Source organism: Grammomys surdaster, unplaced genomic scaffold, assembly GCF_004785775.1.
Source record: "Grammomys surdaster isolate TR1022 unplaced genomic scaffold, NIH_TR_1.0 125739, whole genome shotgun sequence".
Classification (NCBI taxonomy): domain Eukaryota; kingdom Metazoa; phylum Chordata; class Mammalia; order Rodentia; family Muridae; genus Grammomys; species Grammomys surdaster.
Genome location: NW_021620571.1, coordinates 2,673,245 through 2,697,735, shown reverse-complemented (window position 1 = coordinate 2,697,735; position 24,491 = coordinate 2,673,245). Strand labels below are relative to the sequence as shown.

General features: G+C 40.8%; 1 protein-coding gene across 1 annotated transcript; it reads left to right on the top strand.

Annotated features, from left to right (window-relative positions):
- Positions 1-225: 225 nt before the first annotated feature.
- On the top strand, positions 226-12,023 carry LOC114639470 (carboxylesterase 1C-like; the record flags this gene model as incomplete). The annotated part of the gene is made up of 8 exons (XM_028788211.1): positions 226-401; positions 1,620-1,725; positions 4,668-4,807; positions 5,608-5,688; positions 6,520-6,667; positions 8,376-8,507; positions 11,469-11,541; positions 11,831-12,023. Coding segments are annotated over 8 exons (1,049 nt in total), but the record flags the coding sequence as incomplete, so codon positions are not given.
- Positions 12,024-24,491: the final 12,468 nt, after the last annotated feature.

The window sequence follows — 24,491 nt, the reverse complement described above, 5'->3', positions numbered from 1 at the left end:
TCTGGGATTCAGCTGTAGCTTGTTTTATTCCCTGGTTCCCTTTACCCTGGACTGATGCCCCAGTAAGTCAGCATTCCCATGTAAAGCAGGCCTAGGTGTTGGATAAGCTGCTAGTCACATGTCACAGGAGTGCTGCTGCCATAAGACATCTTCCAACATCAATTAATGTGATACAGAAACTCCCCCACAGATATGCTAACAGGTTTATCTCCTTGGTCATTCTAGACTTTCTCTTCCAATTTGATGTTAACCGCAAAACCCATCTTAGGAGAATAAAATCTTCTCTCCCCCACCAGGTCTTATCTCCTCTGGGCGAGAACCTCTTCCACAGAGCCATTTCTGAAAGTAGTGTGGTCCTCACTACAAACGTGGCCAAGAAGAATATCCAGGCTATTAATGAAGTAGGTCTCAATCTGGGCATTTCTGCATTGCTTTCTGAACTACTTTTGGGTCTTCTCTGGCTTTTCTGACTGTGGGGTGCAGCTCAGATAATCAATTCTTAAAGTAACAATAGCTGGGCAGAAGGATTACCTTTTTGGCTCAGAGCAAAGACACATTCTGTGAGTTCTAGCATACCTTCATGTGAATCATGTTACTCAGACACCCTGTGATTCTGCACAGGAACTGAAATATGAGGATTTATCTCTACCTCTATCTCTACCTCTACCTCTACCTCTACCTGTATATGTATATATCTATATATACACATACATATTCTTAGTTCACCTATAGCAAAGTTGTTAGTCAGTGGGTGAAGTAATGTATAAAACCAAAGAGAACTCATTCTTTATTTCAAATGGCCTCTTTAGATGCATTCAAATTAGAAAAAATTGTGCCCAGGGTAGTGTGTGTGTGTGTGTGTGTGTGTGTGTGTGTGTGTGTGGTCATGTGTGCATGCACTCACACACACACTTGCAGGCACATATGTGACATAACCACCTCATCTCATTACTCCAGTTAGTAACAAAGGCAATACTCTGTGGGGCATAGTATCTACATCTGCTAATTTAGAGCAGTGGATCTCAACCTCTCTAGTGCTGAGAACCTTTAATACAGTTCCTCATGTAGGGTTGACCCTCAACCAAATGATTATTTTTGCTGTCACTTCATAACTATAATCTTGCTAATGTTGTGAACTGTAATGTGAATATCTGATATGCAGGATGCATTTACATCTTTGCAAACTGACCCCAGGGGGTCAAAAACCATAAATTGAGAAATGCCTATTTATGCTCATTACAAACCCTCCATCACCTTACAAAATACAATGTGAGAGCAAAACCTGGTGATGCATGACTATAATCCAAATACCTGGGAAGCAAAGACAGAAAGAACGAATGGAAGATCAAGGTCAGCCTGATCTATGTTGTAAGTCTTGGGCTAGCCATAATACTTAGTAAAATCCAGTCACAAAACTTCATAATCGTCATTAACATTGTAAATAAGAATGAATGAACGAAAGAGCGAGAAGTTGTGAGGGGAGAGATGGGGTAAATGGAAGAGGGAGAGCAGAAGGAGGAAAAAGAGGAGGAGGAGGACAATCTAGAATCTATTTTCTATACTGACGGAGAATATAGTCATTACTCTTCACCTCTGATTTTGCCTGTGATCTGTTTCAGATAATTGCTACTCTTTCTGGGTGTAATGACACCTCATCAGCTGCCATGGTTCAGTGTTTACGCCAGAAGACAGAAGGTGAGATCTTGGAGATCACAGAAAAACTGGTACAGGTGAATATACTCTCTAGTCACTACTATTCTGTGTTCTTCGCCCCAAACTATTTCTTTTGCTGTTCTTGCCCTGGATAGATTGTTATGGGACAATTTCTCAGCTCTTGGGAAGGGTGTCAACTTCCTGACCCCAACTGCGAATTTCATTTTCTATTGTGAAATACTATAACTGTCAAGAATTAGTCCAATTATATATCCCATGATGAAGAATTGCATGGAAATTTTCAAATCTATCAAAGCTTGATTTTTGACCATTCTTGTCACATTTTCATAAATAAGATATTCTTAGTCCTAAAACCAAAAACTATTATCATGGATTTCAAGAATATTCAATTAGGAGGTTTTTCAGAAAAGTGTCACATTATCTATTGGTTGATATAAAAATTAAGTGATTACAGAGTAGTAGCCAACTTCTCTAGAATTTATGAGATGTTGCATCAATTATAGTCCTAGAATATCTATCTATTTCCCTGTCCATTCATCTATCACGTGTTGATGCATTCATTCACGCAACCAACCATCCCAATCATTCATATCTTTTCATTAATTGGGTTGAAATATATCCATAATTTTCTTACTACATTTTCAGTATGTTCCCCATTCACGAATGATCTGATGAACACATACCTTTCATTCCTTAAACCATCCAAACAACAAATCATTCTTTACCTAAGAAGAAAGGTTTTTGTCTGTCAATATATACATACCTCTCAACAATTGCATTAATTTTATTTTTTGTATTATAATTACGTTTCTCCCTTTGCTTTCCTCACTTCAAATTCAAAGACAATGAGGAAGAAGCAGGCTTAAGGAAGTCACCAAGGTGGGAGGGCCTGCTTCAGCTAAGAAGGTTAGACTATGAATCAACATGAGACATGATTAGTGAGCTCTGAACACTGGTCTTTTTCATTTTAATCTTTTGTGTTTACTTGTTGTTTTGAGACAGGGTCCTACTCTGAAGTCTAGAAATTTGTGATCTGTGTACAACAGCCTCTTAATTTGCAGGAATAAACCTTAACATTATGTGCAATGTAGAAATGCACTATAGAAACAAAGGCCTGGGAAGGTGCAAAGAGATTGATGGGAAGACTTTGCACTGTAGTGCTTGGGTCTTTGCACTGCAGGCATTCTGTATCATACCAGGGACTGAGGAGTTGTGTGATGGGATGTGGCTGGAGTGCAGAAACCTTTGAAGGAATTTCCAACTGGGCTTGGTGATAAGTAGGTTGTGGAGCATGAGGTAAACAGAAGAGTAGAAGCCTTTGGCTTTTCTGACTCAAGAGGGCAAAGCATGTGTCCTCCACATGCAGCTATCAGTATTCCTGGGCAGCAGTGGCCCTTCTGTGGGTCTGATGGTTGCAGATGCCAGTGTCTTCCTTTGACTCCCAGATGCCCATTCATGCAGGCCCGTTCCGTCTGTCTGCCTGAAATCTTCTGCCTCTGCTTTCCCTTCTTACTGCCTTTACTCCTTAAGAATAAAAGCCATTTACTTTCTTAAAAGCCTGACTTTGCTTACAGTATTAAGTACATTCTCTGCATTGAAATAGTACCCTCCCCTCAGCTCTCAGCTCAGGCATAGTTTTGCTATTCTTTCCTTTCCTTTTTCTCATTAAAACCCTCAGATCTAAAGCAGTTTGGTGGAGTAAAGTGTTTATTTGAGTTACAGCTCTAGACTATGGTTCATCATTGACGGAAGACATGAAGCAGGATCTCAAACAGGCCTGTTCAGCTAAGGAAATAAGTATAGCAGAATCTATGGAGGAAGGCTGCTTGCTGACTCATGGAAAGACACATGCTTGGCTAGTTTTCTTATATAGCTTAAGACACACTTTCCAGGGAATGGTGCTGCCCACTGTGGGCAAACAAAACATTCATCCACAAACAAGCTCACAAACCAATATGATCCTGACAATTTACTAATTGTGACTCCCTTCTTAGGTATAACTAGGCTGTTAAAGGCTAAATAGGAATATATACCAATCAATTAGGTTTTATTATGAAACATTTCAAACAATTAGATTTTGTTGGTTTCTGCCTGTCCATTTCTATATTTGTCACATCACTATTCATAACAGCAAAGAAATGGAATCACATGTCTGTCTATCAAGAGAATGAATAATTAAAATGTATTATGAATACACAATGGAAATTTAGTCAAGTGTAAAAAACGTGCCATATATTTTACATAAAAAATAATTTCACTCTGAGACCCCTTCTCTAACACTATCCCAGAGAAGTCCCCCAAGTCCAGGCCACTGTCACTCTCCTGAAATGAGCCCTGTACACAGGCTCCTCGCTCACTTGATCCATTTCCTTCCTACTGCTTAGAAATGCCCACTCTTTTCTTCAGTTGTTTATGGTGTTCGTGCAAACATACCAATCCAGATATCAAAAAGACTGGCTTTGTGAGTCCAGTGTGTCATCTTCCACCAGAAATCAGTTCCTCTTGTGAGATTTAGAGTATTCTCTCTTCACTAATCAGCTTTATCAAGGTGGCAATAGTTATGCCCAGGTGGTATTTTCTATTATCAGCCTATTGGAGCGAATCTGGTGCTTGCTGTGGTATTTTATTTCTCTAAACAGAAACAAGGTTTCAAGTCAGTCTACGAGTGATGAGCTCAGTACTTCTCAAAGCCAACTATTTGTAAGCATATGTAGATATGGATAATTACAGGCAATCGTCCCTTATTAATAAGTGTGAATTCTCTCCCCAATTCACTACCACAATTGCATTGCCACTGCTGGCCCCCATCGCAAAGTTCTGATCTTGATGTCTCTTAGGTTCAACCATTGTCTTTAGGGTTTGAGTGGACATAGCCACAGGAGTCTTTATGCTTAGCAAGCCCTCAGAGAAGCAAAGAAGATCTGTATCCCTCTTTGATATGGAAAAAGGTAAGGTATGGTATTCATAAGTACAGTATTTCTGTTTTTCCCACCACAATATCTCACTGTCCACTGTGATTGATGGAGAGTTGCTACAAAAGGCACCAGAAGAGATCCTGGCTGAGAAGAGTTTCAACACTGTACCCTACATAGTGGGCTTCAACAAGCAAGAGTTTGGCTGGAGCATTCCAACTGTGAGAATATACAGACCTTTTAGATACACTCCACAGAAGTTTAAAAATCATCCTCCTTGTTCTGATCAAGGGTTATGCACCCAGACGACTACCATTCAAAGAGGTTAAAAACTTTCCATGTAAATTTGTCCTGAGAGTCCTTGATGAAGCCTTTTGGAGAAGAAATTTATTTCTGGGCCAGATGAGAGATTACTAATAGGAAACTTTCTAATGTAACTACTCAAGAGGTTTCAGGGCCCTGACTGCCCACCACCTAACTCAGCAATGCTGAGCCCTCTCAAGCAGGCATTTTAGGGCCCTGGTATCAGACCGCAGTGTGTCTTCCAGTGTTAAAAGATACACTGGGACCAGAGCAGTTCTCTGAGTGCAAATGTAGTCTGAGTTAGCACATTCCCAGAATCTACAATAGGACCTCATGGGGCATCACAGAAACATAGACACAAACACAATGCTAGGTCTTCTTTCCCCTGTCACCTGAGTCTGAGGTTATTTGGCCTGTGTCCTCTGTACATGAACCTTTGTCTTCAAAATGACCCTGGCCTGAATGCTCTACTGCCTTGAGGAACATCGTTCCTCCTAGTTTAATAAATACAGTTCCTTGACTGTCTTCACTGTATGGGTTAGCTTTATTCATATAAGGTCATTTCTTTGGCCTCCTGATTTTTTCTCAGAATTATAAACTCTCATGTCTGTTAACACCGTACCCTAAGGACCTTTATATCATTGGGTTTTCCTGGTTGATCTGTTTGGTTCTTCTTAATTTACTGGGATTCATCAATGTTTTACCATGTGTTTAACAGATGATGGGAGATCTACACTCTGAAGACAAAATGAATGAGAAAATGGCCAGTTTCTTCTTGAAGAGCTTCCACTCTAAACTTGTAAGAGTCTAGGGAGTCATGGGAATTGGTTGGGAGACAAAGGTCAGTGACTTGCTTCAATCACAGGCAAATTCAATGGCTGCAAACAATGATGATGACTGGGGTATCCCTCCCACTTTTCTACTTCCTCTTCTTCCCATCCCAATATAACAAACTTACATTCCTTGTTCACCAATCAAAACTCCATATGGATCCAAGAAAAGTTGCCAGGGGAATTATTTAGAAAGCTTTACATCTGATTGGTTCCATGACCAACAAAGACCATCAGGTTTATATATTGGAGGTCTAAGACCAAGGAGGTATATGCAATAGATGGGCACTATGACACTTCCAAATTGTAGATTCCCTGCTTTTCTGATGCATGAGATTGTTATCAGTAGATCAATCTGAACAGATATTCTGGACTCTGTACATCTAAAACAAAATAAAATACCTCATGAATCATGTCTTTTCTTATTTCATTACCTAGATATAGCCTATTCTATTTGCTAGCATACAAAAGGTATCTTTCCCTATAGAACAGGGGAAGATACTGAATATTTACTTCCACTAGAGACAACTTGCCATATGATTCACTAGACAAGAGTTTCTATGCTATCAGGTGGTACCAGGCAAAGTATTTTCTCCCAACACTGCAAATGAAAGAAAATAATTATGAGACACCTGACCTCCAAACATAATGACATATAGGAAGTAGATGTAGAAAATCTTCTGTATTATAGCACGAAGGTTTGGTACAAAGCCCTATTGATCCATGAGTCATGACCTCATCTTAACTGCAGCAGACACATTGATTCCAGGTGATAGTGGCCATTTTCTGATCCATTTTAGAACATCTCTGAGAGTATGATTCCAGCAATCACTGAGAAGTACTTAAATGGAACAGATGACCCTTCCAAAAAGAGAGACCGTCTTCTAGAAATGTTTGGAGATATATTTTTTGGCATCCCATCTGTGCTCATGTCCCGTAGCCTCAGAGGTGAGTCTTAGGTATTAAATTGGAGGACATGAACTCAATAACATGTCTCTGAGTTACCTACTTCTCAGTAGAGTTGTGTGAGTGAGTGTGTGTGTGTGTGTGTGTGTTTGTGTGTGTGTGTGTGGTGTGAATGTTTGGGAGTGTGTACCTGTCTGTGTATCTGTAAGTTTATATATGTAGATATACATATATAGAACATGAGGTTAGGGATGTAGCTCAGTTGATAGAGTGCCTGACTGGAATGTAGGATACCCTCCATTCAATCCTGAGCAACCTTATAAGTCAGAACTAGTAGTACATGTTTGTAATTTCAGCACTTAGAAGCTCGGAAGAGAAGACTAGATTTTCTTTGGCTACATAGAGAGTTCAATTCCAGACTGTGTTACATGAAGTACATTGTTCCAAAAACAAACAAACAAAAAGAATAAAAACCAGGGTCAGGAAAAGAATTAAGGGTCAAAAGAGCCTCTTTCAGATGAGAAAGTCCAGAAAAAGAGTGTAGAAAGAAGTACAGGCAGAGGAAGTGTAGAGACCTTCAATTTCCTTGACATGCCTTTATCCATCTTGGTGTGCACTGGTTAGAGAAGGTGAAACTGGTTTTTGGATCTGTCACAGGATTGTCCATCACTGACTCAGGCCTGCATAGACAGAGTGGAAGCTACACATAGTTCTTCCTAAGTTAGGCAAGATCCTCTTGTGCCTGTGCATGATATATTCCAGCAAATGGGCTGTGAGCACTCAGAAAGAATGTACATCTTGTTGCACACACACATAGAACCTGCTTAAAGTTGATGACAATATAATATGATTTCATATAAGAATTGTACAATTTTATCTATTTTTTAATTTAAAAATATTTTCATTTTATGTGTATAAATATATTTGCCTATATATGTCTGTGCACCGTAAGTTGTGTCTAGTGCTAACAAAGGCCAGAAGAGGTCATCAGATCCTGGAATTTCAGTTAAGAGATTATTGTATGTTGCTGTGTGTGTGCTGAGAACTGAACTCTGGAAGAGTATTCAGTTCTTTTAATCACTGAGTCATCTCTCCAGCATTGCTTTTTTTATGTTTTTTTTTTGTATTTGTGTCATAATTTGTATCATTTTGAATGAGAACTTTAACATTCATTGTTAGCAGTATTTTTGTACAGAACACTTGTGCTATGTAAGAAAAAAAAATTCCTACAAATTATGATTACCATCTCACAGTGACCTGAACATTGGTTCATGAGTTTCCACCGCTGACCCACATGTTACTCATCAGTACACTTATCTTTCAGTTTAAAGGAACCTAGTAAGTGCTCACAAGCAGCAGCAAGGAAAACGAGCTCCACAAGCTTTTCTCTGGAAAAAATATTTCTCCCTCATTTCTGAAAGACATATTAGCACTAAGGATGCTCAAAACCAGGATGAGAATGAGCAGGTAGAGATTTTCTCAGAAGGACAGGGCACCATGGATCATCACTGAACACATCCAAGTGCTCACTGTCTGCATTGCATCCACTCATTCTGCATTCCATAAACACCTGGCTCAGATCCCAGGTCTACTTCAACCAGCTGTGTAAACCAAGCAGGTCACTGAGGTTCCCAAAAGCTTCTTCTGTCCTATACTAGTAACCAACTATCTTCTTCAGGGATGAAGACCTCAGTGTCACTCAAGTCTGTGTCTGCTAACATGAACTGTATTCAAATCCATGTTTCCTCAGATGCTGGAGTGCCCACCTTCATGTATGAGTTTCAATATCGCCCAAGCTTCGTGTCTGACAAGAGACCCCAGATGATTCAGGGAGATCATGGAGATGAAATCTTCTCTGTATTTGAGACTCCATTTTTAAAAGGTATTGGCTCTTGCCCAGGTGTCCTCTGGGAGTCAGGAGGACTGAGTTCTCCAGTCTTGGTTTGGGGGTCTTCAGCAAGTTTCTCCTTTTCTCCTAATGCTAGTTTCCTGGCATTCCTTAGCAGAACTGAGCTCCATTAGGTAGTCCCCAAACATTCTCCTGTTCTATCACACATAAAGATAGGTCATGTGGACCCAGCCATAATCATTCTAAGAATCATGACCTGAGGTATCAATAAGAGAGGTGGTTGGTCACGCACAAGGCACTGATCTAGGTCTAGATTAGCACAATTTAATTTCCCACAAAACCTTGAAGTGTTCCATAATCTATTTATCTACCTAAATATATCTCTTACATACAATGTATATTTTCTCTTTTATTGAACATAGATGGCTTTCCTGCCATACTATATCCTGATTTCAGTTTCCCCTCCCTCATGCCTCCTAGTTCCTCCTCCGCACCTCTTCTCCCGTGTGGCTCCACCCTTTTTCTGTCTCTCACTAGAAAACAAACAGGCTTCTAAGGAATAATAATAAAATAAATATAATAAAAACTGATACAATGGAAAATGACTAAACAAGCAGAAGGAAAAGAGCCCAAGAGAAATCATAAAAAACAGAGACCTTCTCATTTGCACACTCAAAAATTCCATTAAAACTGTGACCTGAAAGCCATAATATATATGCAAAGGATCTGTAGAATGAAAGAAAAAATGAAAAATATATATCAATAAAATTAAATGAAAATGAAAGTAAAATGTTGTTTTTTAAACAAAGGAGGAGCCCTAAAATGTCATTAAAAGACAAGGAACCTCCAGATATGTCATTGAGTTTGTTTTATGTTCATCATCTCTTGTTTGCTGCCTTACCTTAAAAAAAAGTTTGTTTCCTCAGTAAGACTCCCTTGGAGGAAATTAAATTTTCATTTACAAGTGGTTATCAATTAAATATGGCTGCTGGGTTAGGGATGGGGTCATGTGTCCACTTTTTCATCTCTAGGATGCCATCTGGTAGAGTCCCGTGAAGGCTCTGTGCATGCTGCCTCAGTCTCTTTTAATTCACATGTGTGTCCATCCTGGTGATTATAGGGTCTTATTTCATTAGTGTCCTCTATGCCCTCTGGCTCTTATCTTCTTTCCACCTCCTCAGGAGTGTTCCCTGATACCTAAGGAGAGGGATTGATTGGAGCCTACCCATTTAATATTTCAGAAAATTCCCTGCTTAATGTCTGGCTGTGGGTCTCTGTATTTGTTCCAATCTTCTGCTGGAGGAAGCTTCTTTGATGGTGGCTGTGCAAGAAACAGATATAAGAGTATGGCAGACCATCATTAGAAGTCTTTTGTTATTACATTTTAAATTTTATTCATTTATTAATTTTTTTTTACAAAAGTAGTATTTGCCTTTGCCCAGGGCCTTGGGCTATCTAGTCTCAGGTTCTTCTTCATTCAATCAGTGACAGGTATGGGTTCTATCATCTTATGGAGTGGACCTTACACCAAATCAGATATTGGTTGCTTCCTCCCACAAGCTTTGTACCATCTGGCAGACATGACATCATTGTTGATCAAAGGGTTTGTAACTCACTTGGGGTTTGTGTTGCTCTTTTGGGAACATCAGAACACCTTCCTGTACCAAAGACACTAGAGTGGATGGGTTAAGGCACTCAGTAGGCGCTACCTTGACATCTCCATGGTCAATGACTTGTATGGCTATTGTCTTCAGCAGTGGGGCCTCCCAGTAACCTGTGGAGAGCAGCCTAGAGTCTGGACAAGAGACTGGGTTGTTTTGAGTTTCCCATGAGACCTCTTTGGACAACATCTCAATTAGATGTAACCCAATCCTGGTACTGGAAGCTTCTTTTAGTGACAAGAGATGCCCAGTTGGGATTTTTGTCTCTGTCCTTACTTGTCTTCAATTTTATTTAGATTGACTTCATATATGCACACATTTTAAGGAGCTTCTACTGTATTCGGTTTCCATACTAAATCTCAAATGGCCCTTAATTTAACTGTCTCTCCCCATATTACCTTCTTCCACATCTTCTTGCCTCCCTCTCTTCACTTGATCACCTTAGTACCACCCTTCTTACCCTCATCGTTCCATAACTGTCTATTGCTCTTCCTTTTCCTAGAAAGAGTGGCTTGCTTCACTGATCTATGATATAGTTAATAACATGATATTTAAATTTTTGTGTGTGTGCATACATGCATGTGTGGGCCTTTCTGTATGTGTACATGTGTGTATGTGGGTGTATGTAAGTGTATGGGCAATTGTGTGTATGTATATGTGTGTATGTGTATGTATGTGTGTGTGTGACTATGTGTACACCGATGCTTATGGAGATCAGAAAACATCTCATGGGAGTAGTTCCTTACCTTCTACTATGAGTCCCAGTAGTATAACAGAGACTCTCATGTCTTAATTGTGACTAGTACCCTGACACATAGCCATCTCTCTAGCCCAATAATTTGTTATTTAAAAAAATGTTTCACAGATGTATTTAGTGTCTTAACTCTTATCATTTGCATAAATTTATGACCCCAGGTCATGACTACTTATGGGAATTTGCTAGCTGGAATATTTCTTAGTTGTTTATGGTTCTGATATCTTTTATAGTCTATTAATGATAATACTGTGTGTAAGTGACTCAAAAGCAAATCTCCAAAACAAAGGGAACTCTGAATATGACATTTTTGACCCCAGGGAAGGAAGGGAAGGCAGATGAACAAAGACAACAAAGGAGACTTGTGGCCCATGCTCACATTCCCACTGCCAGGTCACAGATCAGTCTCTACCTTCAACCCCCAAACATGCACAGTGATTACCCAGGATCTTCTCACACTGGAGCTTTTGACTGAGTGGTTAAGGAGTGAACATCTCTTTCTGACTTTCTAACAACCTCCTAGATGAAGCTATCTGGTTCACACTTCCAGCAGTAATACATTTTTTCCCTTCCCCACAGATGGTGCCTCAGAAGAGGAGACTAACCTCAGCAAGATGGTGATGAAATTCTGGGCCAACTTTGCTCGAAATGGGTGAGGCTTGTGGCAAAGAGAAAAGGGTGGATAGGGTGTGGCTGGGAATATCATTTAGGAAAGATGACTTCTGAAGTCTGAGTGATAAAAGCTCTGACCATTCTGTCTAACATTATTGTTCTATAGCAAGAGTTTTCAGAATCTCATGGGATGTTCCAAAGATGAAAGCTCTATATACAAGTTGTCAGGCTCTCTGCTGAGATAAACCAGGCATGCATTCAGACCTCACAGAGAAGGAGGGCCACAGAGCAGTCATGAGGCATTTTGTTCTATTTGATTCTGTTCCCAGGAACCCTAATGGGGAGGGACGGCCACACTGGCCAGAGTATGATCAGATGGAAGGTTATCTGCAGATTGGTGCCACCACCCAGCAAGCCCAGAGACTGAAAGGGGAAGAAGTGGCTTTCTGGAATGAGCTCCTGGCTAACAATCCACCTCAGACGGATCATCCTGAACACACAGAACACACTGAACATAAATGAATGGGAGGTCCTGCCAGGCTCTGGACCAGAGAAGCAAAGATGGAGCTATTCCACAAAGGAAGGCTATTCACCAAAGATGGATCTTACAGAGGAAACTACAGAACTGTACAGTGGGGATATGTGTATCTCAACTTGAAAATAAATTTCCTTTTAGAAATCAAGTCAGGGTTGTGTCTTGCACTCAAGATGAATCTTATCTTCATGGATGTGGGGTTAGGAGGATGAAGATAGATGCTGACATAGAAAACCATCTGTTCAGGGGAAGATTTGGGGAATGTTTGCTTCACTCTGAGGGAAGACAGCTGATTGGAAGAGAGGTATGATATGATTATTATCTCATGATTCACCTCTAGGTAGACATCTTGATCACATTGCCAAACTCCACTTGTGGGAAAGAGTAGGATGATCAATTCCTTGAGAACCACAAACTTAGGGAACTTTCCAACCAGCACAGAGTTCTCCACGGAGGTCTGCAAGGTGTACATGAGTACGATTGACAGCAGATAGCAAGGCTGGACAAAGCCTGTCTCTGAGGATCCAGGCATACAATACTGCACAAACTTTTTTACAAAATGAAACAAAATCCTACTACCTCTGTGAAAATAGCATGGGAGCCTCTGTTCCCAGAGCTCTTGTGAAGACCCATTGAGGCTAGGAAAACAGAAATGTGATGTTCTACTTTCTGTAAATGGAGTGCAGTGCACAGTCCTGAGTGAAAGCACTAGGGATCTTTCAGTACCTGGGAGAGGCAGGATAACTGAGAAGACCCTAATTCCAAGACTGCAAACATGATGTCTCACTAACGTTAGGATTAGATCAGAGCTACAGTGACTGCTTCCAGAACCTGTCCCTTCATCAACAGATACAAGGTACCATCTACCCGAAATTTACTTGTAGTGAAAAGTGAAGGTAAGGAGAGAGACTCTCTGTGAGAGGCAGGAGAACAGGATGGAAGGACCTGAAAGATTAGGAGAATGGTGGGAGAGAATAATTTACAGTAACAGGCAGTTATTCAGCTTCATGTAATTGGTATGATGGTACTTGAATATATAATATATAATATATCAAGATATGAATATTATTTAACAAAGGGCAATTCCTTTATCTTTATTGTAGTGCCTGTCATCAGATTTAAACCAAACAAACAAAAATAACCTCTTTGATTAAGAGGTTTACGTATTAATTGAGTTTTGTAGATGAAATGAATTTGTCACCCTCAAAGAAAGCTGACATGGAAAATCATGCAAGGAATAAATTAATATTCCCGAAAGTAATGATTTGAATTCACCCTGTGAATAATTTTGCTAAATAAAAAAGCTTTAGACATATTAGTTAACAACAATCTCCAGACTGGATTTAAAAGCCAAAACCCAATTGTGTGCTGAGCAACATGGAGTCTGACTCCACTTTGTGACCTCTGATTCCTGGTGGTTTTTAAGCCTCACCTGTTTCCTTCCCCTCTGGCTCCATATCTGGGGAAGGTGATTAGAAGGCCTGGGCACTTCCTGTCTTGGTGCCAGGGTAAGATCCAAGCCTCACAATCTTTGATCCCACCACTAACTAGAAAACTCTAAGCCAGTAGCATTTCCATTTTGATTGAAAGCTCTGTCATGTCCCCTACCCTGTGACTAAGACCTCCACTGCATGGTAGAAGACTCTGCAGTTTACTTGGGTGAGGGGAGGTGTGATTAGTATACATTCCAAGTGGAAACACAATGGAAAAGACAGGAGACAAGTATAGTAAACAGATACTGGAAGAACATGTGGGGACTACATGACTGTCATATATACAGTCTGCAAGAAATAGCATTATAGGATAAAATAGGATCCATTCTTCAATAAGACATGACAGTCTTCAGTGTGTGTATACATAATCATAGTCATAGAGGTTTTGCATGTTATCTTTGCTAACTCCCTAATTAACACATACACACACAGAGAAACACACACACACACACACACACACACACACAAACACAAATCAACCCCAAGAAAAATTTGAGTGCTGTTGTGGTTTTGGGAAGTACTCAGGATGTCATGGAGGGGAGCCAACAGATAGGTCATAGGTCAGCCACTGGCCGTGTGGAGCACAAGGATTCTAGGGGAAGAATGAGGCAGCCCATGGGACTAATGGGAGGTGGTATAACATGGCCAGAGTTCCTCAGAGCAGAAGAATGTGAGTTATGTGTGTACCTGCTCCCATCTACACGTGATTCAGGGCAGCTTTATGGCCCTAGGAAGAATGCCAAGACACATGAGGGAAAGCCAGGAAGCCCATGAATACAGACATAGTGTGTCTGCTGTTCACAGCCCTAGGAATCCTGGGTGTGGTTCTCTTTTTCACACAAGTCTTACTAGGTACCCAGCTAAAAATTACACTTGCCATCCAATTTTCTGTTTTCTTGCTTATTTTAAGATTACTTTTCTATTGGCTAAAATATGAAGAATTGTTTGGGGGCTTTCCCAGAATTCCAATGGCCCTGGAAGAGTCTATTCCAGCTGACAGGAATCTTCATGAATGAGACCTGGACAGCTGTTTACTTGGGCATTCTAATCCAAACTTCTTGTTGAAGATCACTGTATGAACACAGTAGTATGCATATTGATTAAATTTCTACATCTCCCACGGGAACTGGTACTGCCCATCGGTGTCCATCACGTGGAGCTAGCCTCTGCCATGTGGGTTACCCAGTCAGATGGGCCCACACCAACCACTCAGTTCCAAGTTTCCTGCCACTGAATCAAAAAAAAAAAAAAAAACCTTAAACACCCACATTTCAGTGCCCCATCCAGATCCTTGGGTGACTTCCGTTCTCCAAAGAGGTTCATAATCCCTTGCGCTCTTGCAGCTGTTCCAGAATTCATAGATCTAGGTTGGACTGTTTTCTGGCAATTCCAGGACATTGTCATAGCCCCTAGTTATTCATGAGACAACCTGAATATATAGCTTGACTGTACACTCGTGACCCATAATTGAATTCTTCTCAGGACCCCAATACAAATAGTTCAGTCACATCCTCATCACCCAATGGGCCCTAAATTGTCTTCGAACATATCTTTAGGCACCCCACTGGGATGTCTCCTGGAAAATCTCAAATCTCTGAAGTTAACGCCCAACTTGAGGGCATCAAAACTAGTACATCTCTGCAAGAAGATCTGGATTCAGTGCCCACTAGATAATAGCTACAAATGGCACGCTAGATCCAATTATTTTAAGAGAACTTCATTCATACTCCAGCTGTCTGGTAAATGGAAAGAGGTCCCCTACCTATCCACGCTCCCACATCCCTGGTCTGTTCTCATGACCTGAGTGCTCAGTTTGTGTCACAAGTCTGAAACTGCCTGAACAAACTCATTTTCTCTTACCATGGTTTTATGTCACTACTGCCAGCTTTCTTATTCTGGTTCTTGCCAAATGTTTATCTGCTAATGCAAAACGTTCTTTTCTCTACCTACACAACCCCCAAAGTTACTTAAGATTTTCATTTCTATTCTGTTTTGATAGGTGATTTTACTACTGCCATTAAATTCTATTCTGTTATAACCAATCAATATTGCCCTCAATCCTGTAAGAAGTCTGATAATTATTAAGTTTATGACATACAGAATCTCCCAAAGCCCTTAACAGTTAACCCCATGAAATCTCAGAAGGTGTAGACAGAGATACAAGATACTGCCTGGACTGTGACATGATAATCACTGAAAAACTGCAGTGGACAAAAATGGATAACCTGAGTCAAATGACTTAGCTAAATCAAGGTAAGCTATTTCTCATGTCATGCATATCCATTCCACAGAGAAAAAGACCTGCATCTTCTGCTCTTGAAAGCCAGACTGACTCCACCCAGTTGCCGTGGACACCATAGAGACCAAAGAAAACTGTTATCTAGTAGACACTGTCATTTTTTTAAATAACATGACTGGTAGATTATTCTTTATTCTCTCTCAGACTTCTGACTACATTGACAACTCAGGTAACTATAGCTTGACAACTAGAAAAAGCTGTCATAGATGTACTCTTTAATCTCATTACTTAACTCTGTTTCCATTAATTAAATGCTTTATATTTCCTCTTCTTGCTATGCCACTAATGTCCTAACATTATTCAAGTTCTTATAAATTTGCCTAACTCAAACAAATCATTCCACTATACAATCCAACTTATTTAAAAGATTTATTTTATATATGTGAGTACATTGTTGCTATTTTCAGACACACCAGAAAAGGGCATCAGAACCCATTAAAGATGATTGTGAGCCACCATGTGGTTTCTGAGAGTTGAACTCAGGACCTCCTGAAGAGCAGTCAGTGCTTTTAACCTCTGAACCATCTCTCCAGACCTACAATTCAACATTTTAGTCACAAATTTTGTTCCTTCTGCTCCACAAAAAGGCTCATCTTAAAGAATGTCCATGCTGTTAACTCATGTTTTTATCTCTTTTGTAAATGTATAAGCTACTGGAAACCCACTCAGATCTACAACTCATGGACCAAATAGATCCACCCAGATAACATCTTGTCAAGTCCAGGGGCTTACGTCATCTAGACAGCTCCAGAGAAGCAACCTACAGATGCTCCGATCTCCTCTCAGACACAAGACGCTTCTACCAAACCTGTTCCTTCTGACCTATCCTCAGATAGCTCCACAGACCCTGGGCACCAAGGAAACAGCCAACTCTCCCAAGACTGGACAAACAGCCCTCATACCATTCTTCCAGGTTCCCTAGAGACATGTCACCGAAATGTCAGCATGAAGGAGCAAGATATCTCGATGATCCTATTCCTGATCTACTATTGCCTTTTTCTATTTTTTTCTGTTTTGATTAAACCAATACAGGGGAATGTTGGCATTCTGTCTAATCTCCATCCCTACAGTTACCTGGCAACAGCCAGATAGGGCTGCCCCAGGAAAAAAGGAGCTTCTTGCCTCCACCTCCCTCTCTTGTTCTCCTGATCTCTTGTTCCTCTCTTGTCTTCTTGTTCTCACTCTGTCCCCTTGTTCCTTCCCCATTCCCTTCCCTACCCCCACCTCCACGTGCTCATGGCCAGCCTCTAATTTTCTACTCTCTCTGCCTTTCTCTGCCTCTACTACCCTCTTACCTCCTTTCTCCATGCCCTGAGTAAACTCTGTTCTATACGATACCATCATGTGGCTGGTCCCACCAGGGGGAAAAGATGCCTTGACATAAGCCCACAGAGATATCCCCTTCCCCATATCTCACTACACCCCCAGAGAACATATTCTTTTACTCTTTATGTTTTTATAAACACATCAATAGCCACTTCAGAACATTCATCCTTGGGGCTTAGTAGCTGGTGGAGGGTAGAGTAACAAGGATATTATGGTATGGACTGAACTGTTATTTGATAAGTATGGGGGTAGAATGGAAACAGGCTGTAGGTATTGTATCAACTGAAGAAAAATATAGAAGAAGGAACGTAGATTAAAAAATGAAGCTAGAATGTTCTTAGCATCCTCAGAGCTTAAAGATGGTTAAAGTGATACAAAGTTATAGTTAAGAAGCAAAAAAAAAGGGGGGGAATAAGAAGATGAGGTAGGAAAGAGAACAGTAGAAAGTCAACAATAGGATGGGTGTAAAACCAGAATGATCAACCTTAAGATCAGACAAGAAACATAAAACTAAACAAAAGCAGTAAGAGATATTCATGAAAGAGTAAAGATTGAAAAACATAATAACCAAACAAAAAGATTCCTGCTGTGATGTCGTGGGACTTTAATCCCAGCATTCAGGAGCTAGAGATAGGCAAAGTCAAAGGCAGCCTTACGTGTAATTGATGCATATAGTGAGTCCCAGGTATACCAAGGACACCTAGTAGACCCTGTCTCAGGAAACAAATAAACAAACAAACAAATAAACAGAAACAGAGAAATGAAACAGTAAAATGTAAAAAAGAACATTAAAGGAAACAAAAGACAAAATGATATGAAAGTACAATTGATTTAAATATATACAATAAACCTTCTCTAATTTCTTCCGTGGTGGGAGAGCTTTTGAATTCTTTCTCTCCCTGGGATGTGTCCTATAGCAGGCTGTGTCAGTGTGGTGTAGCAGGTACAAGGTATAGGTCAAGTCCAAACCCATCAGACTTGATTAGTGAGTTCACAGATTCCTAGTAGAATTAAGACAAAATGCCTTTTGTGTTGTGTTTCTTAGCTGTGCTAAGTTCAGCACTTTACCACTCAGTTTTGCCTCACATTGCCAACAAAGAGATGGGAGCTTCTCTGGGGCCAGGGGTCAGTTTGAGTTTTCTGTGCCCTTGTCCGTTTTGTCCATCACATTCCCATTTCCTAGTTCACTGCCTCTGCTGATACTCCCTTCCCACAGTGTATCCAGCCTTGGTCACCTCTCTGCCATCAGCCATCCCTTCCCACAGTGTATCCAGACTTGGTCACCTCTCTACCATCAGCCATCCCTTCCCACAGTGTATCCAGACTTGGTCACCTCTCTACCATCAGCCATAACTTCCCACAGTGTATCCAGCCTTGGTCACCTCTCTGCCATCAGCCATCCTATTAATTACTATTCCTTCAGTACTAGTGGGTACTTCTCACTGGCTTGAGGCAGAGTGAAGCACTCAGACAATCTGCTCTTCAGGATTGCTGGTGTCACATGTCACTCTGTGGTCTTGCAGCCTGGCCTACTCTGCTGGTTTTATGTAGCTCCTTGGTCCACAATCTGTGAGGTCCCACTTCTCCCTGCTTGTGGTTTACACAGCCCTTATGCACACTAATTCTTTATTCAACCAGCTCAAATCTAATTGTTTAATAGCTCATTTCAAAAATAAGAGATACGGCTCAGCATTTAAGGATGCTTGCTCTCCTTCCAAAGGAGCTCCTAGCATTCTCATAGGGCAACTCCCAACCACCTATAACTTCAGCTCTAGTCAATCCTATATCTTCTTCCAACCTCCATGAGTATACACACACACACACACACACACACACACCAAATACACACATGCATATACATGTTTTTTAGTATGTTTAAATAGCTCATTACAAATACTTGTAAGTACAGTTATGGATGCTGAATTTGAGAGTTAACTTATTTGCTAACATGCACATATATTGCCCTGGTCAACGTTTGTGAAACTGCTATGCTCACGAACATCAGCACAGAACAGGGAACAATCCAAAGGAAGTCTGACACAGGTGACTCCAGCCTTCCCATTTGAAATAAAACTTTATCATCTTCTCTCACCTTGTAGACTCACTTGCATCCTCTCTGGGGTCTACGCAGTGTCACTTCTGTGATATTTTCTCTCTAGTATCTGTATGTATGTGTGTATGTATGTATGTATGTATGTATGTATGTATGTATGTATGTTTTTTTGTTTAAGATGCTCTGAAAAACAGTAATGTTGACATATCTTGTGTCTCCAAGCACAGTAGGCTATGAGGAGACTTATGGAGAAAACGATGTGATAAATGGTCTCTGCCAGGTGTGATGATGAGATCAAGGTGCTTTAACCCATAAAGTCAGTGTTGATGAATCAACAAGACAGCCCACCCAGAAAGAGAGAGAGAGAGAGAGAGAGAGAGAGAGAGAGAGAGAGAGAGACATTTCTGTAGCTGTAGCTGTTCCCTAGCTGTAGGGGAGGCCATGCTGAGAGTGTACATGTGCTACTTCTGGTGTGTGACAACATTGCTGGAAGGATGGGGAAGCGCCTAAGTTATTTACATCCATGGGATGAGGAACTTTAAAAGTCATAACTAACAGTATGATTATAAAACTTGGGAAACTGAGTGTTTTGTTATCTAAGAACTGACAACCGTTAAGGTTTTCCCAAATGGTGTTCTACTATGCTCTTGTGACCCAGAAGTGTGTAATGAGTCCTATTCTAGGTTTGTTGTACTTAACTGCTAGTGGCCCATGGTCTCCCTATTCACTCATTTCTTTCTTGCTTCTCTAGAAAAGTTAGTAAGCAAGAGAATGGCAGGTTCTTATTTTGATGCCAGCAGGATACACAGACAGCCTCTCCTTAACCACACAGAGCACTCTGACCAGTGTCATTTCGAAAGACATGGTGGATCTGCTTAGGAGGCCAACACTGCCTCTCACAAAGCTCAAGAATGCATGCAAGAAAACTGCTCACTGTATTTGTGGAACACACATGCACATGTAAGTGTGTGTGTGTGTGTGTCTGTGCGTGTCTATATGTATGCATGTGTCTGTGTGTCTATGACAGTATCTGTGTGCCTGTGTGTCTGTGCATCTGTGTCTATATTGAAGATATATTAATGATAACTTCTAAGGCAACGTAAATACAAGTACACAGAGGTCTAGATAAGTTAAAAGTAAAAGGAAGGCACCAGACATAACCCATAGATACTTAAAAGGAAATTCAGGTCTCAGCATTAATATTGGATTAATTAATACAGTGGAGGAAAAAATAGGAGCCTTAATTATGAGGAAAGGGTCAACTCACCAGGAAAACATGACAATCCTATATATGTAAATGGCTAATAACAGACTCACAAAGGCTCAACAGGGTGTCTTGAGTTTGATTCCCAAAAAGCAGGCCTTGACACAAGTTTCAGCGCAGTTTGCATGGGGGAACAGTGCTATCAGAGAGCACTATGGGTAGCTGAGGAAGTCAGAGGTAGGGGATGCTGATGTTATTGCACTGTTTGCTATTTTACCTGGCACATTTTGATTGCTTACTAATTACCCATGGTTCATCCACTGTAGATGTTTGCTTTTCTGGCTACTGTGAGGATTATAATAGAGATTTTGATCGTATTCATATATTCTGTAATAATACAACATTGATAGAAGAAATAAAGCTAAAGGAAAGCAGAAATTTACTCATGAAAATATCTCACTGTACTCTATTCCTCCCACATTTTGAATCAACTTATATCTTGCTCACTATCTTAGTTTGGGTGTTACTGCCATGAATGGATACCATGACCAAGTCAACTCTTATTTTAAAAAAACAATATTTAATTGGGGCTGGCTTACAGGTTGGTTCAGAGGTTCAAGCCATTATCACCATGACAGGAAGCATGGTAGCATCCAGGCAGACATGGCACTGGAGGAGCTCGGAGTTCTGCATCTTGTTCCAGACAAACTGGAAAAGACTATCTTCCAGACAGCTAGGAGGAGGGTCTCAAAGGCCACCCCTACAATGACATACTTCCTCCAACAAGGCCACACCCACTCCAACAAGGCCACACCTCCTATAGTGCCACTCCCTGGGCCAAGCATATTCAAACCACCATATTAATGATGATTTTATTCCAGTTAATTTGTTTTTTGTTCTTATAGTAAATATATGAATGGTTTATACACCAAATTTATCTTAGAACATTGGGGTTTGTTTGTATAATAATTTATGAGTAATGTCTTTTATTTCTGTCCAAAATTTTATTTTCTTTTTATTCCTTAACATAGCTTTATTTCAGCTGAAAATTTCCTTTATAAGCTTTTAGATCACAAGTTTGCTGGAGACATAGTCTGTTACTTTTGTCTGTGTGCAGATAGCCACATCCTCACCCTCCTTTGCACTAGGGCGGTCTCAGTTCTTGCCTTTAGGTCTATAAGGTTTGTGCTAATTCTCTTCCTAGACACTTGCATTTTTTGAGTTGAAGAATCACATTGTTTGAAGCTTAAGGTCTGGATTTAGATCTCCCTCTCTTTCTGGGCAGAAGGGACCTCTCTTCTCTGGGTACTTGGACTTGGTTGCATATCCCCTACCAGCCTTCTTCAGAGTACTTTTTCACATACTAAAATCAAACACTCTGCTGGGCTCCCTAGATTCCCTTAACTCTTATAAGGACATTTTGGTGTGTCATGAGAGAGAGAAATGGAGGATCTTGGTCACTGTTTTGTTCCATCAACTTTCCCAAGGAGCCATGTCACTCAGACACATCAGTATGCAAATATCTTCTCTTATAGTTACCTCTACTTTGCTGTCATTGCAAAATATAAAACGGGTTGTCATTTTCTTCTTGCAAAGGAAGCAACTGGATTCCTTTTAAAGATTTTAATTTTTACACACACATGCACAAACATGAGTGTCTGTGTTTGTGTGCGTGTGTGTGCGTGTGCGTGTGCGTGCGTGTGCGTGTGCGTGTGCGTGTGCGTGTGCGTGCGTGTGCGTGTGCGTGCGTGTGTGTGTGTGTGTGTGTGTGTGTGTGTGTGTTTGCAAGTGCCCCTGGAGGCCAGAAGAGGGTGCCAGATTCCCTGGAGCTAGAGTAACTGTAGTTGTGAATTGCCCAATATGGATGCTGTGAGTCCCTACATAAGGGATTCCCTATTAGGGGATATTAGGCCCTATACAATAGCAGCAAGGGCTCTACCTCTTAACCACTGAGCCAATCTCTCTGTTCACAAGCAAATTAATGTTTTAAAAGTCTTATTTTACTTGCCTCTCCTGTTCCCACTCCAGACACCATTATTCCCCACGCCACCAAGACTGCCCTTTCTAGGCCCCCACAAAAAGTGTTTGACTCGATTTTTTTTTTATTTGTTTTGTTTTTGTTTTGGGGTTTGGGTTTTTTGGGAGTTTTTTGCTTGTTTGTTTTTGAGATAATGTTTCTCTCTATAGCCCTGGTTGTCCTGGAACTCACTCTGTAGACCAGGCTGACCTCGAACGCAGAAATCTGCCTGCCTCTGCCTCCCAAGTGCAGGGATTAAAGGCGTGCGCCACCAGGGTCAAAGCAAAGCTTTATAATCACATCACCCTTCACCACAAAGTTTCCAAATGTCCTGGAAAGAACAGCAGTGTAAGAGACACATACTTCTTTCCAAGATTCCAGGGCTGCTGGGGTTGAGAAACAGAAATAACACCACATAGTTAAACCTGAAATCAAACAGTACATATCCTTTTATCTTGCTTGCCCCACTTAGGTGCATTCTGGTGGCCTTAATGCCAAATGTTTTGGTCATTTTAAAGAAGATGTGCTTCAGCCATCAAAATCAATGGCTGCTTTTTCTAGAGGACAGGTGTTCAATTTCCAGGAGCCATACATTTGTTCACAATCTATAACTCCATTCTCACATGTCATGGAGCACTTCCTCTTCTGGCCACATTGGGCAATGCATGCACATGGTGTGTAGATATATGTGCAGAAAAATGCTCATATGCATAAAATAAAAATAAATAAAATCATCAAGAAAGAAAGAATTCATAGATAGATGCATGTGTGGATGACGAGTGAAAGGATTGTGGTTGATAGAATTTTACTTGCCCTAAGAACAATGGAGTGTTTGATTAAGAATTGTTCCTATAGTCTCAGACATTCAATCACTTGAGTCACAGTTGGTGGTGCTTTTTGGGGATATTTAGAATATGTAGCCTTGTTGAAGGAAGTATGTCAGTGGAGGTAGGCTTTGAGAATTCAAAGCCTCTTTGATTCTAGTTCACTCTCTGTTGCTAGCTTACATGTAAGTTTTACAAGCCCTTGGCTTTCCATTCCAACTATCTTGCTTGTCATGTGTTGCCATGGTTCTGTTCTGCCATCATGGACTGCTCTCCCTCAGGACACTCTCTCTTCCTTAGATTGCCTTTGCTCTTTGTGTTTCATCACAGCAACCAGAAGTAACTAATACAAACATTCTGTCTAAACACACCTGCTCTGAAAGCAGTGAGATCATTAACAGAGAAGGTGTACATTGGCAAGTCAGGCCACCTGGCAGGAATAACAGGCATCAGAAAAAATTGTTGGCCAAAGAGTGAGATTAGCAAACTTCCAAACTTGAGAGCCTGTCTTCTAGGAAACGGCAGTCCACAGAAGCTATGAAATGTGCAAAGTTCCCAACAAAGCATTACTGAGGATGTAACGGGCTCTTGATTGTCCACCTTGTGGTGGGAATCCTAACCCAAGGCTTCTTCCTGACTGCATGCATCTGCTTGCCAGTATCTGCCTTGGGAAGTTCAAGGTGCACTGAGCTTTTCAATTAGAACTGTTTGCATAAGAGGTTGGCTTAATATCAGAGAGTGGGTAGTGTCTTTAAAGATAAAGAAGAATAAACTCTTAGTAGGTGTGGCTTGGAGGTCCTGACAAGCATCTGGGGAGCTCTTTAGAGGAGGGAGAGCTTTATGTAATTATGCTAATTGGTCTAGGGGCAGGTCCACAGCCAAGAGGCAGGAACAAGGCTTTCTACTTTGGCAGCAGACACCTCCTTGTCTCCCAGAGCTCCTGTTCTTCCACTACCATGTGGCTCTGTGCTCTGGTCTGGGCTTCTCTTGCTGTTTCCCCTATATGGGGTAAGTTCTTCTGGATTACAAACATTGGGTTGCACATTTGCAAATCTGTCCTCCAAATATACAGGGATATATACAGGGCAGGCACAAAGCAGAGCAATAACCCTTGTACTGGCTTGGCTGGCTACTTTTATACCTCCAAACAGATTAGTTTTTACTTGGTGCTCTCTTTAATTTCAGAAGGAAATGAGACCTTAGAAGATTCAAATGACTATTGATGGGGCAAGCCTAAAA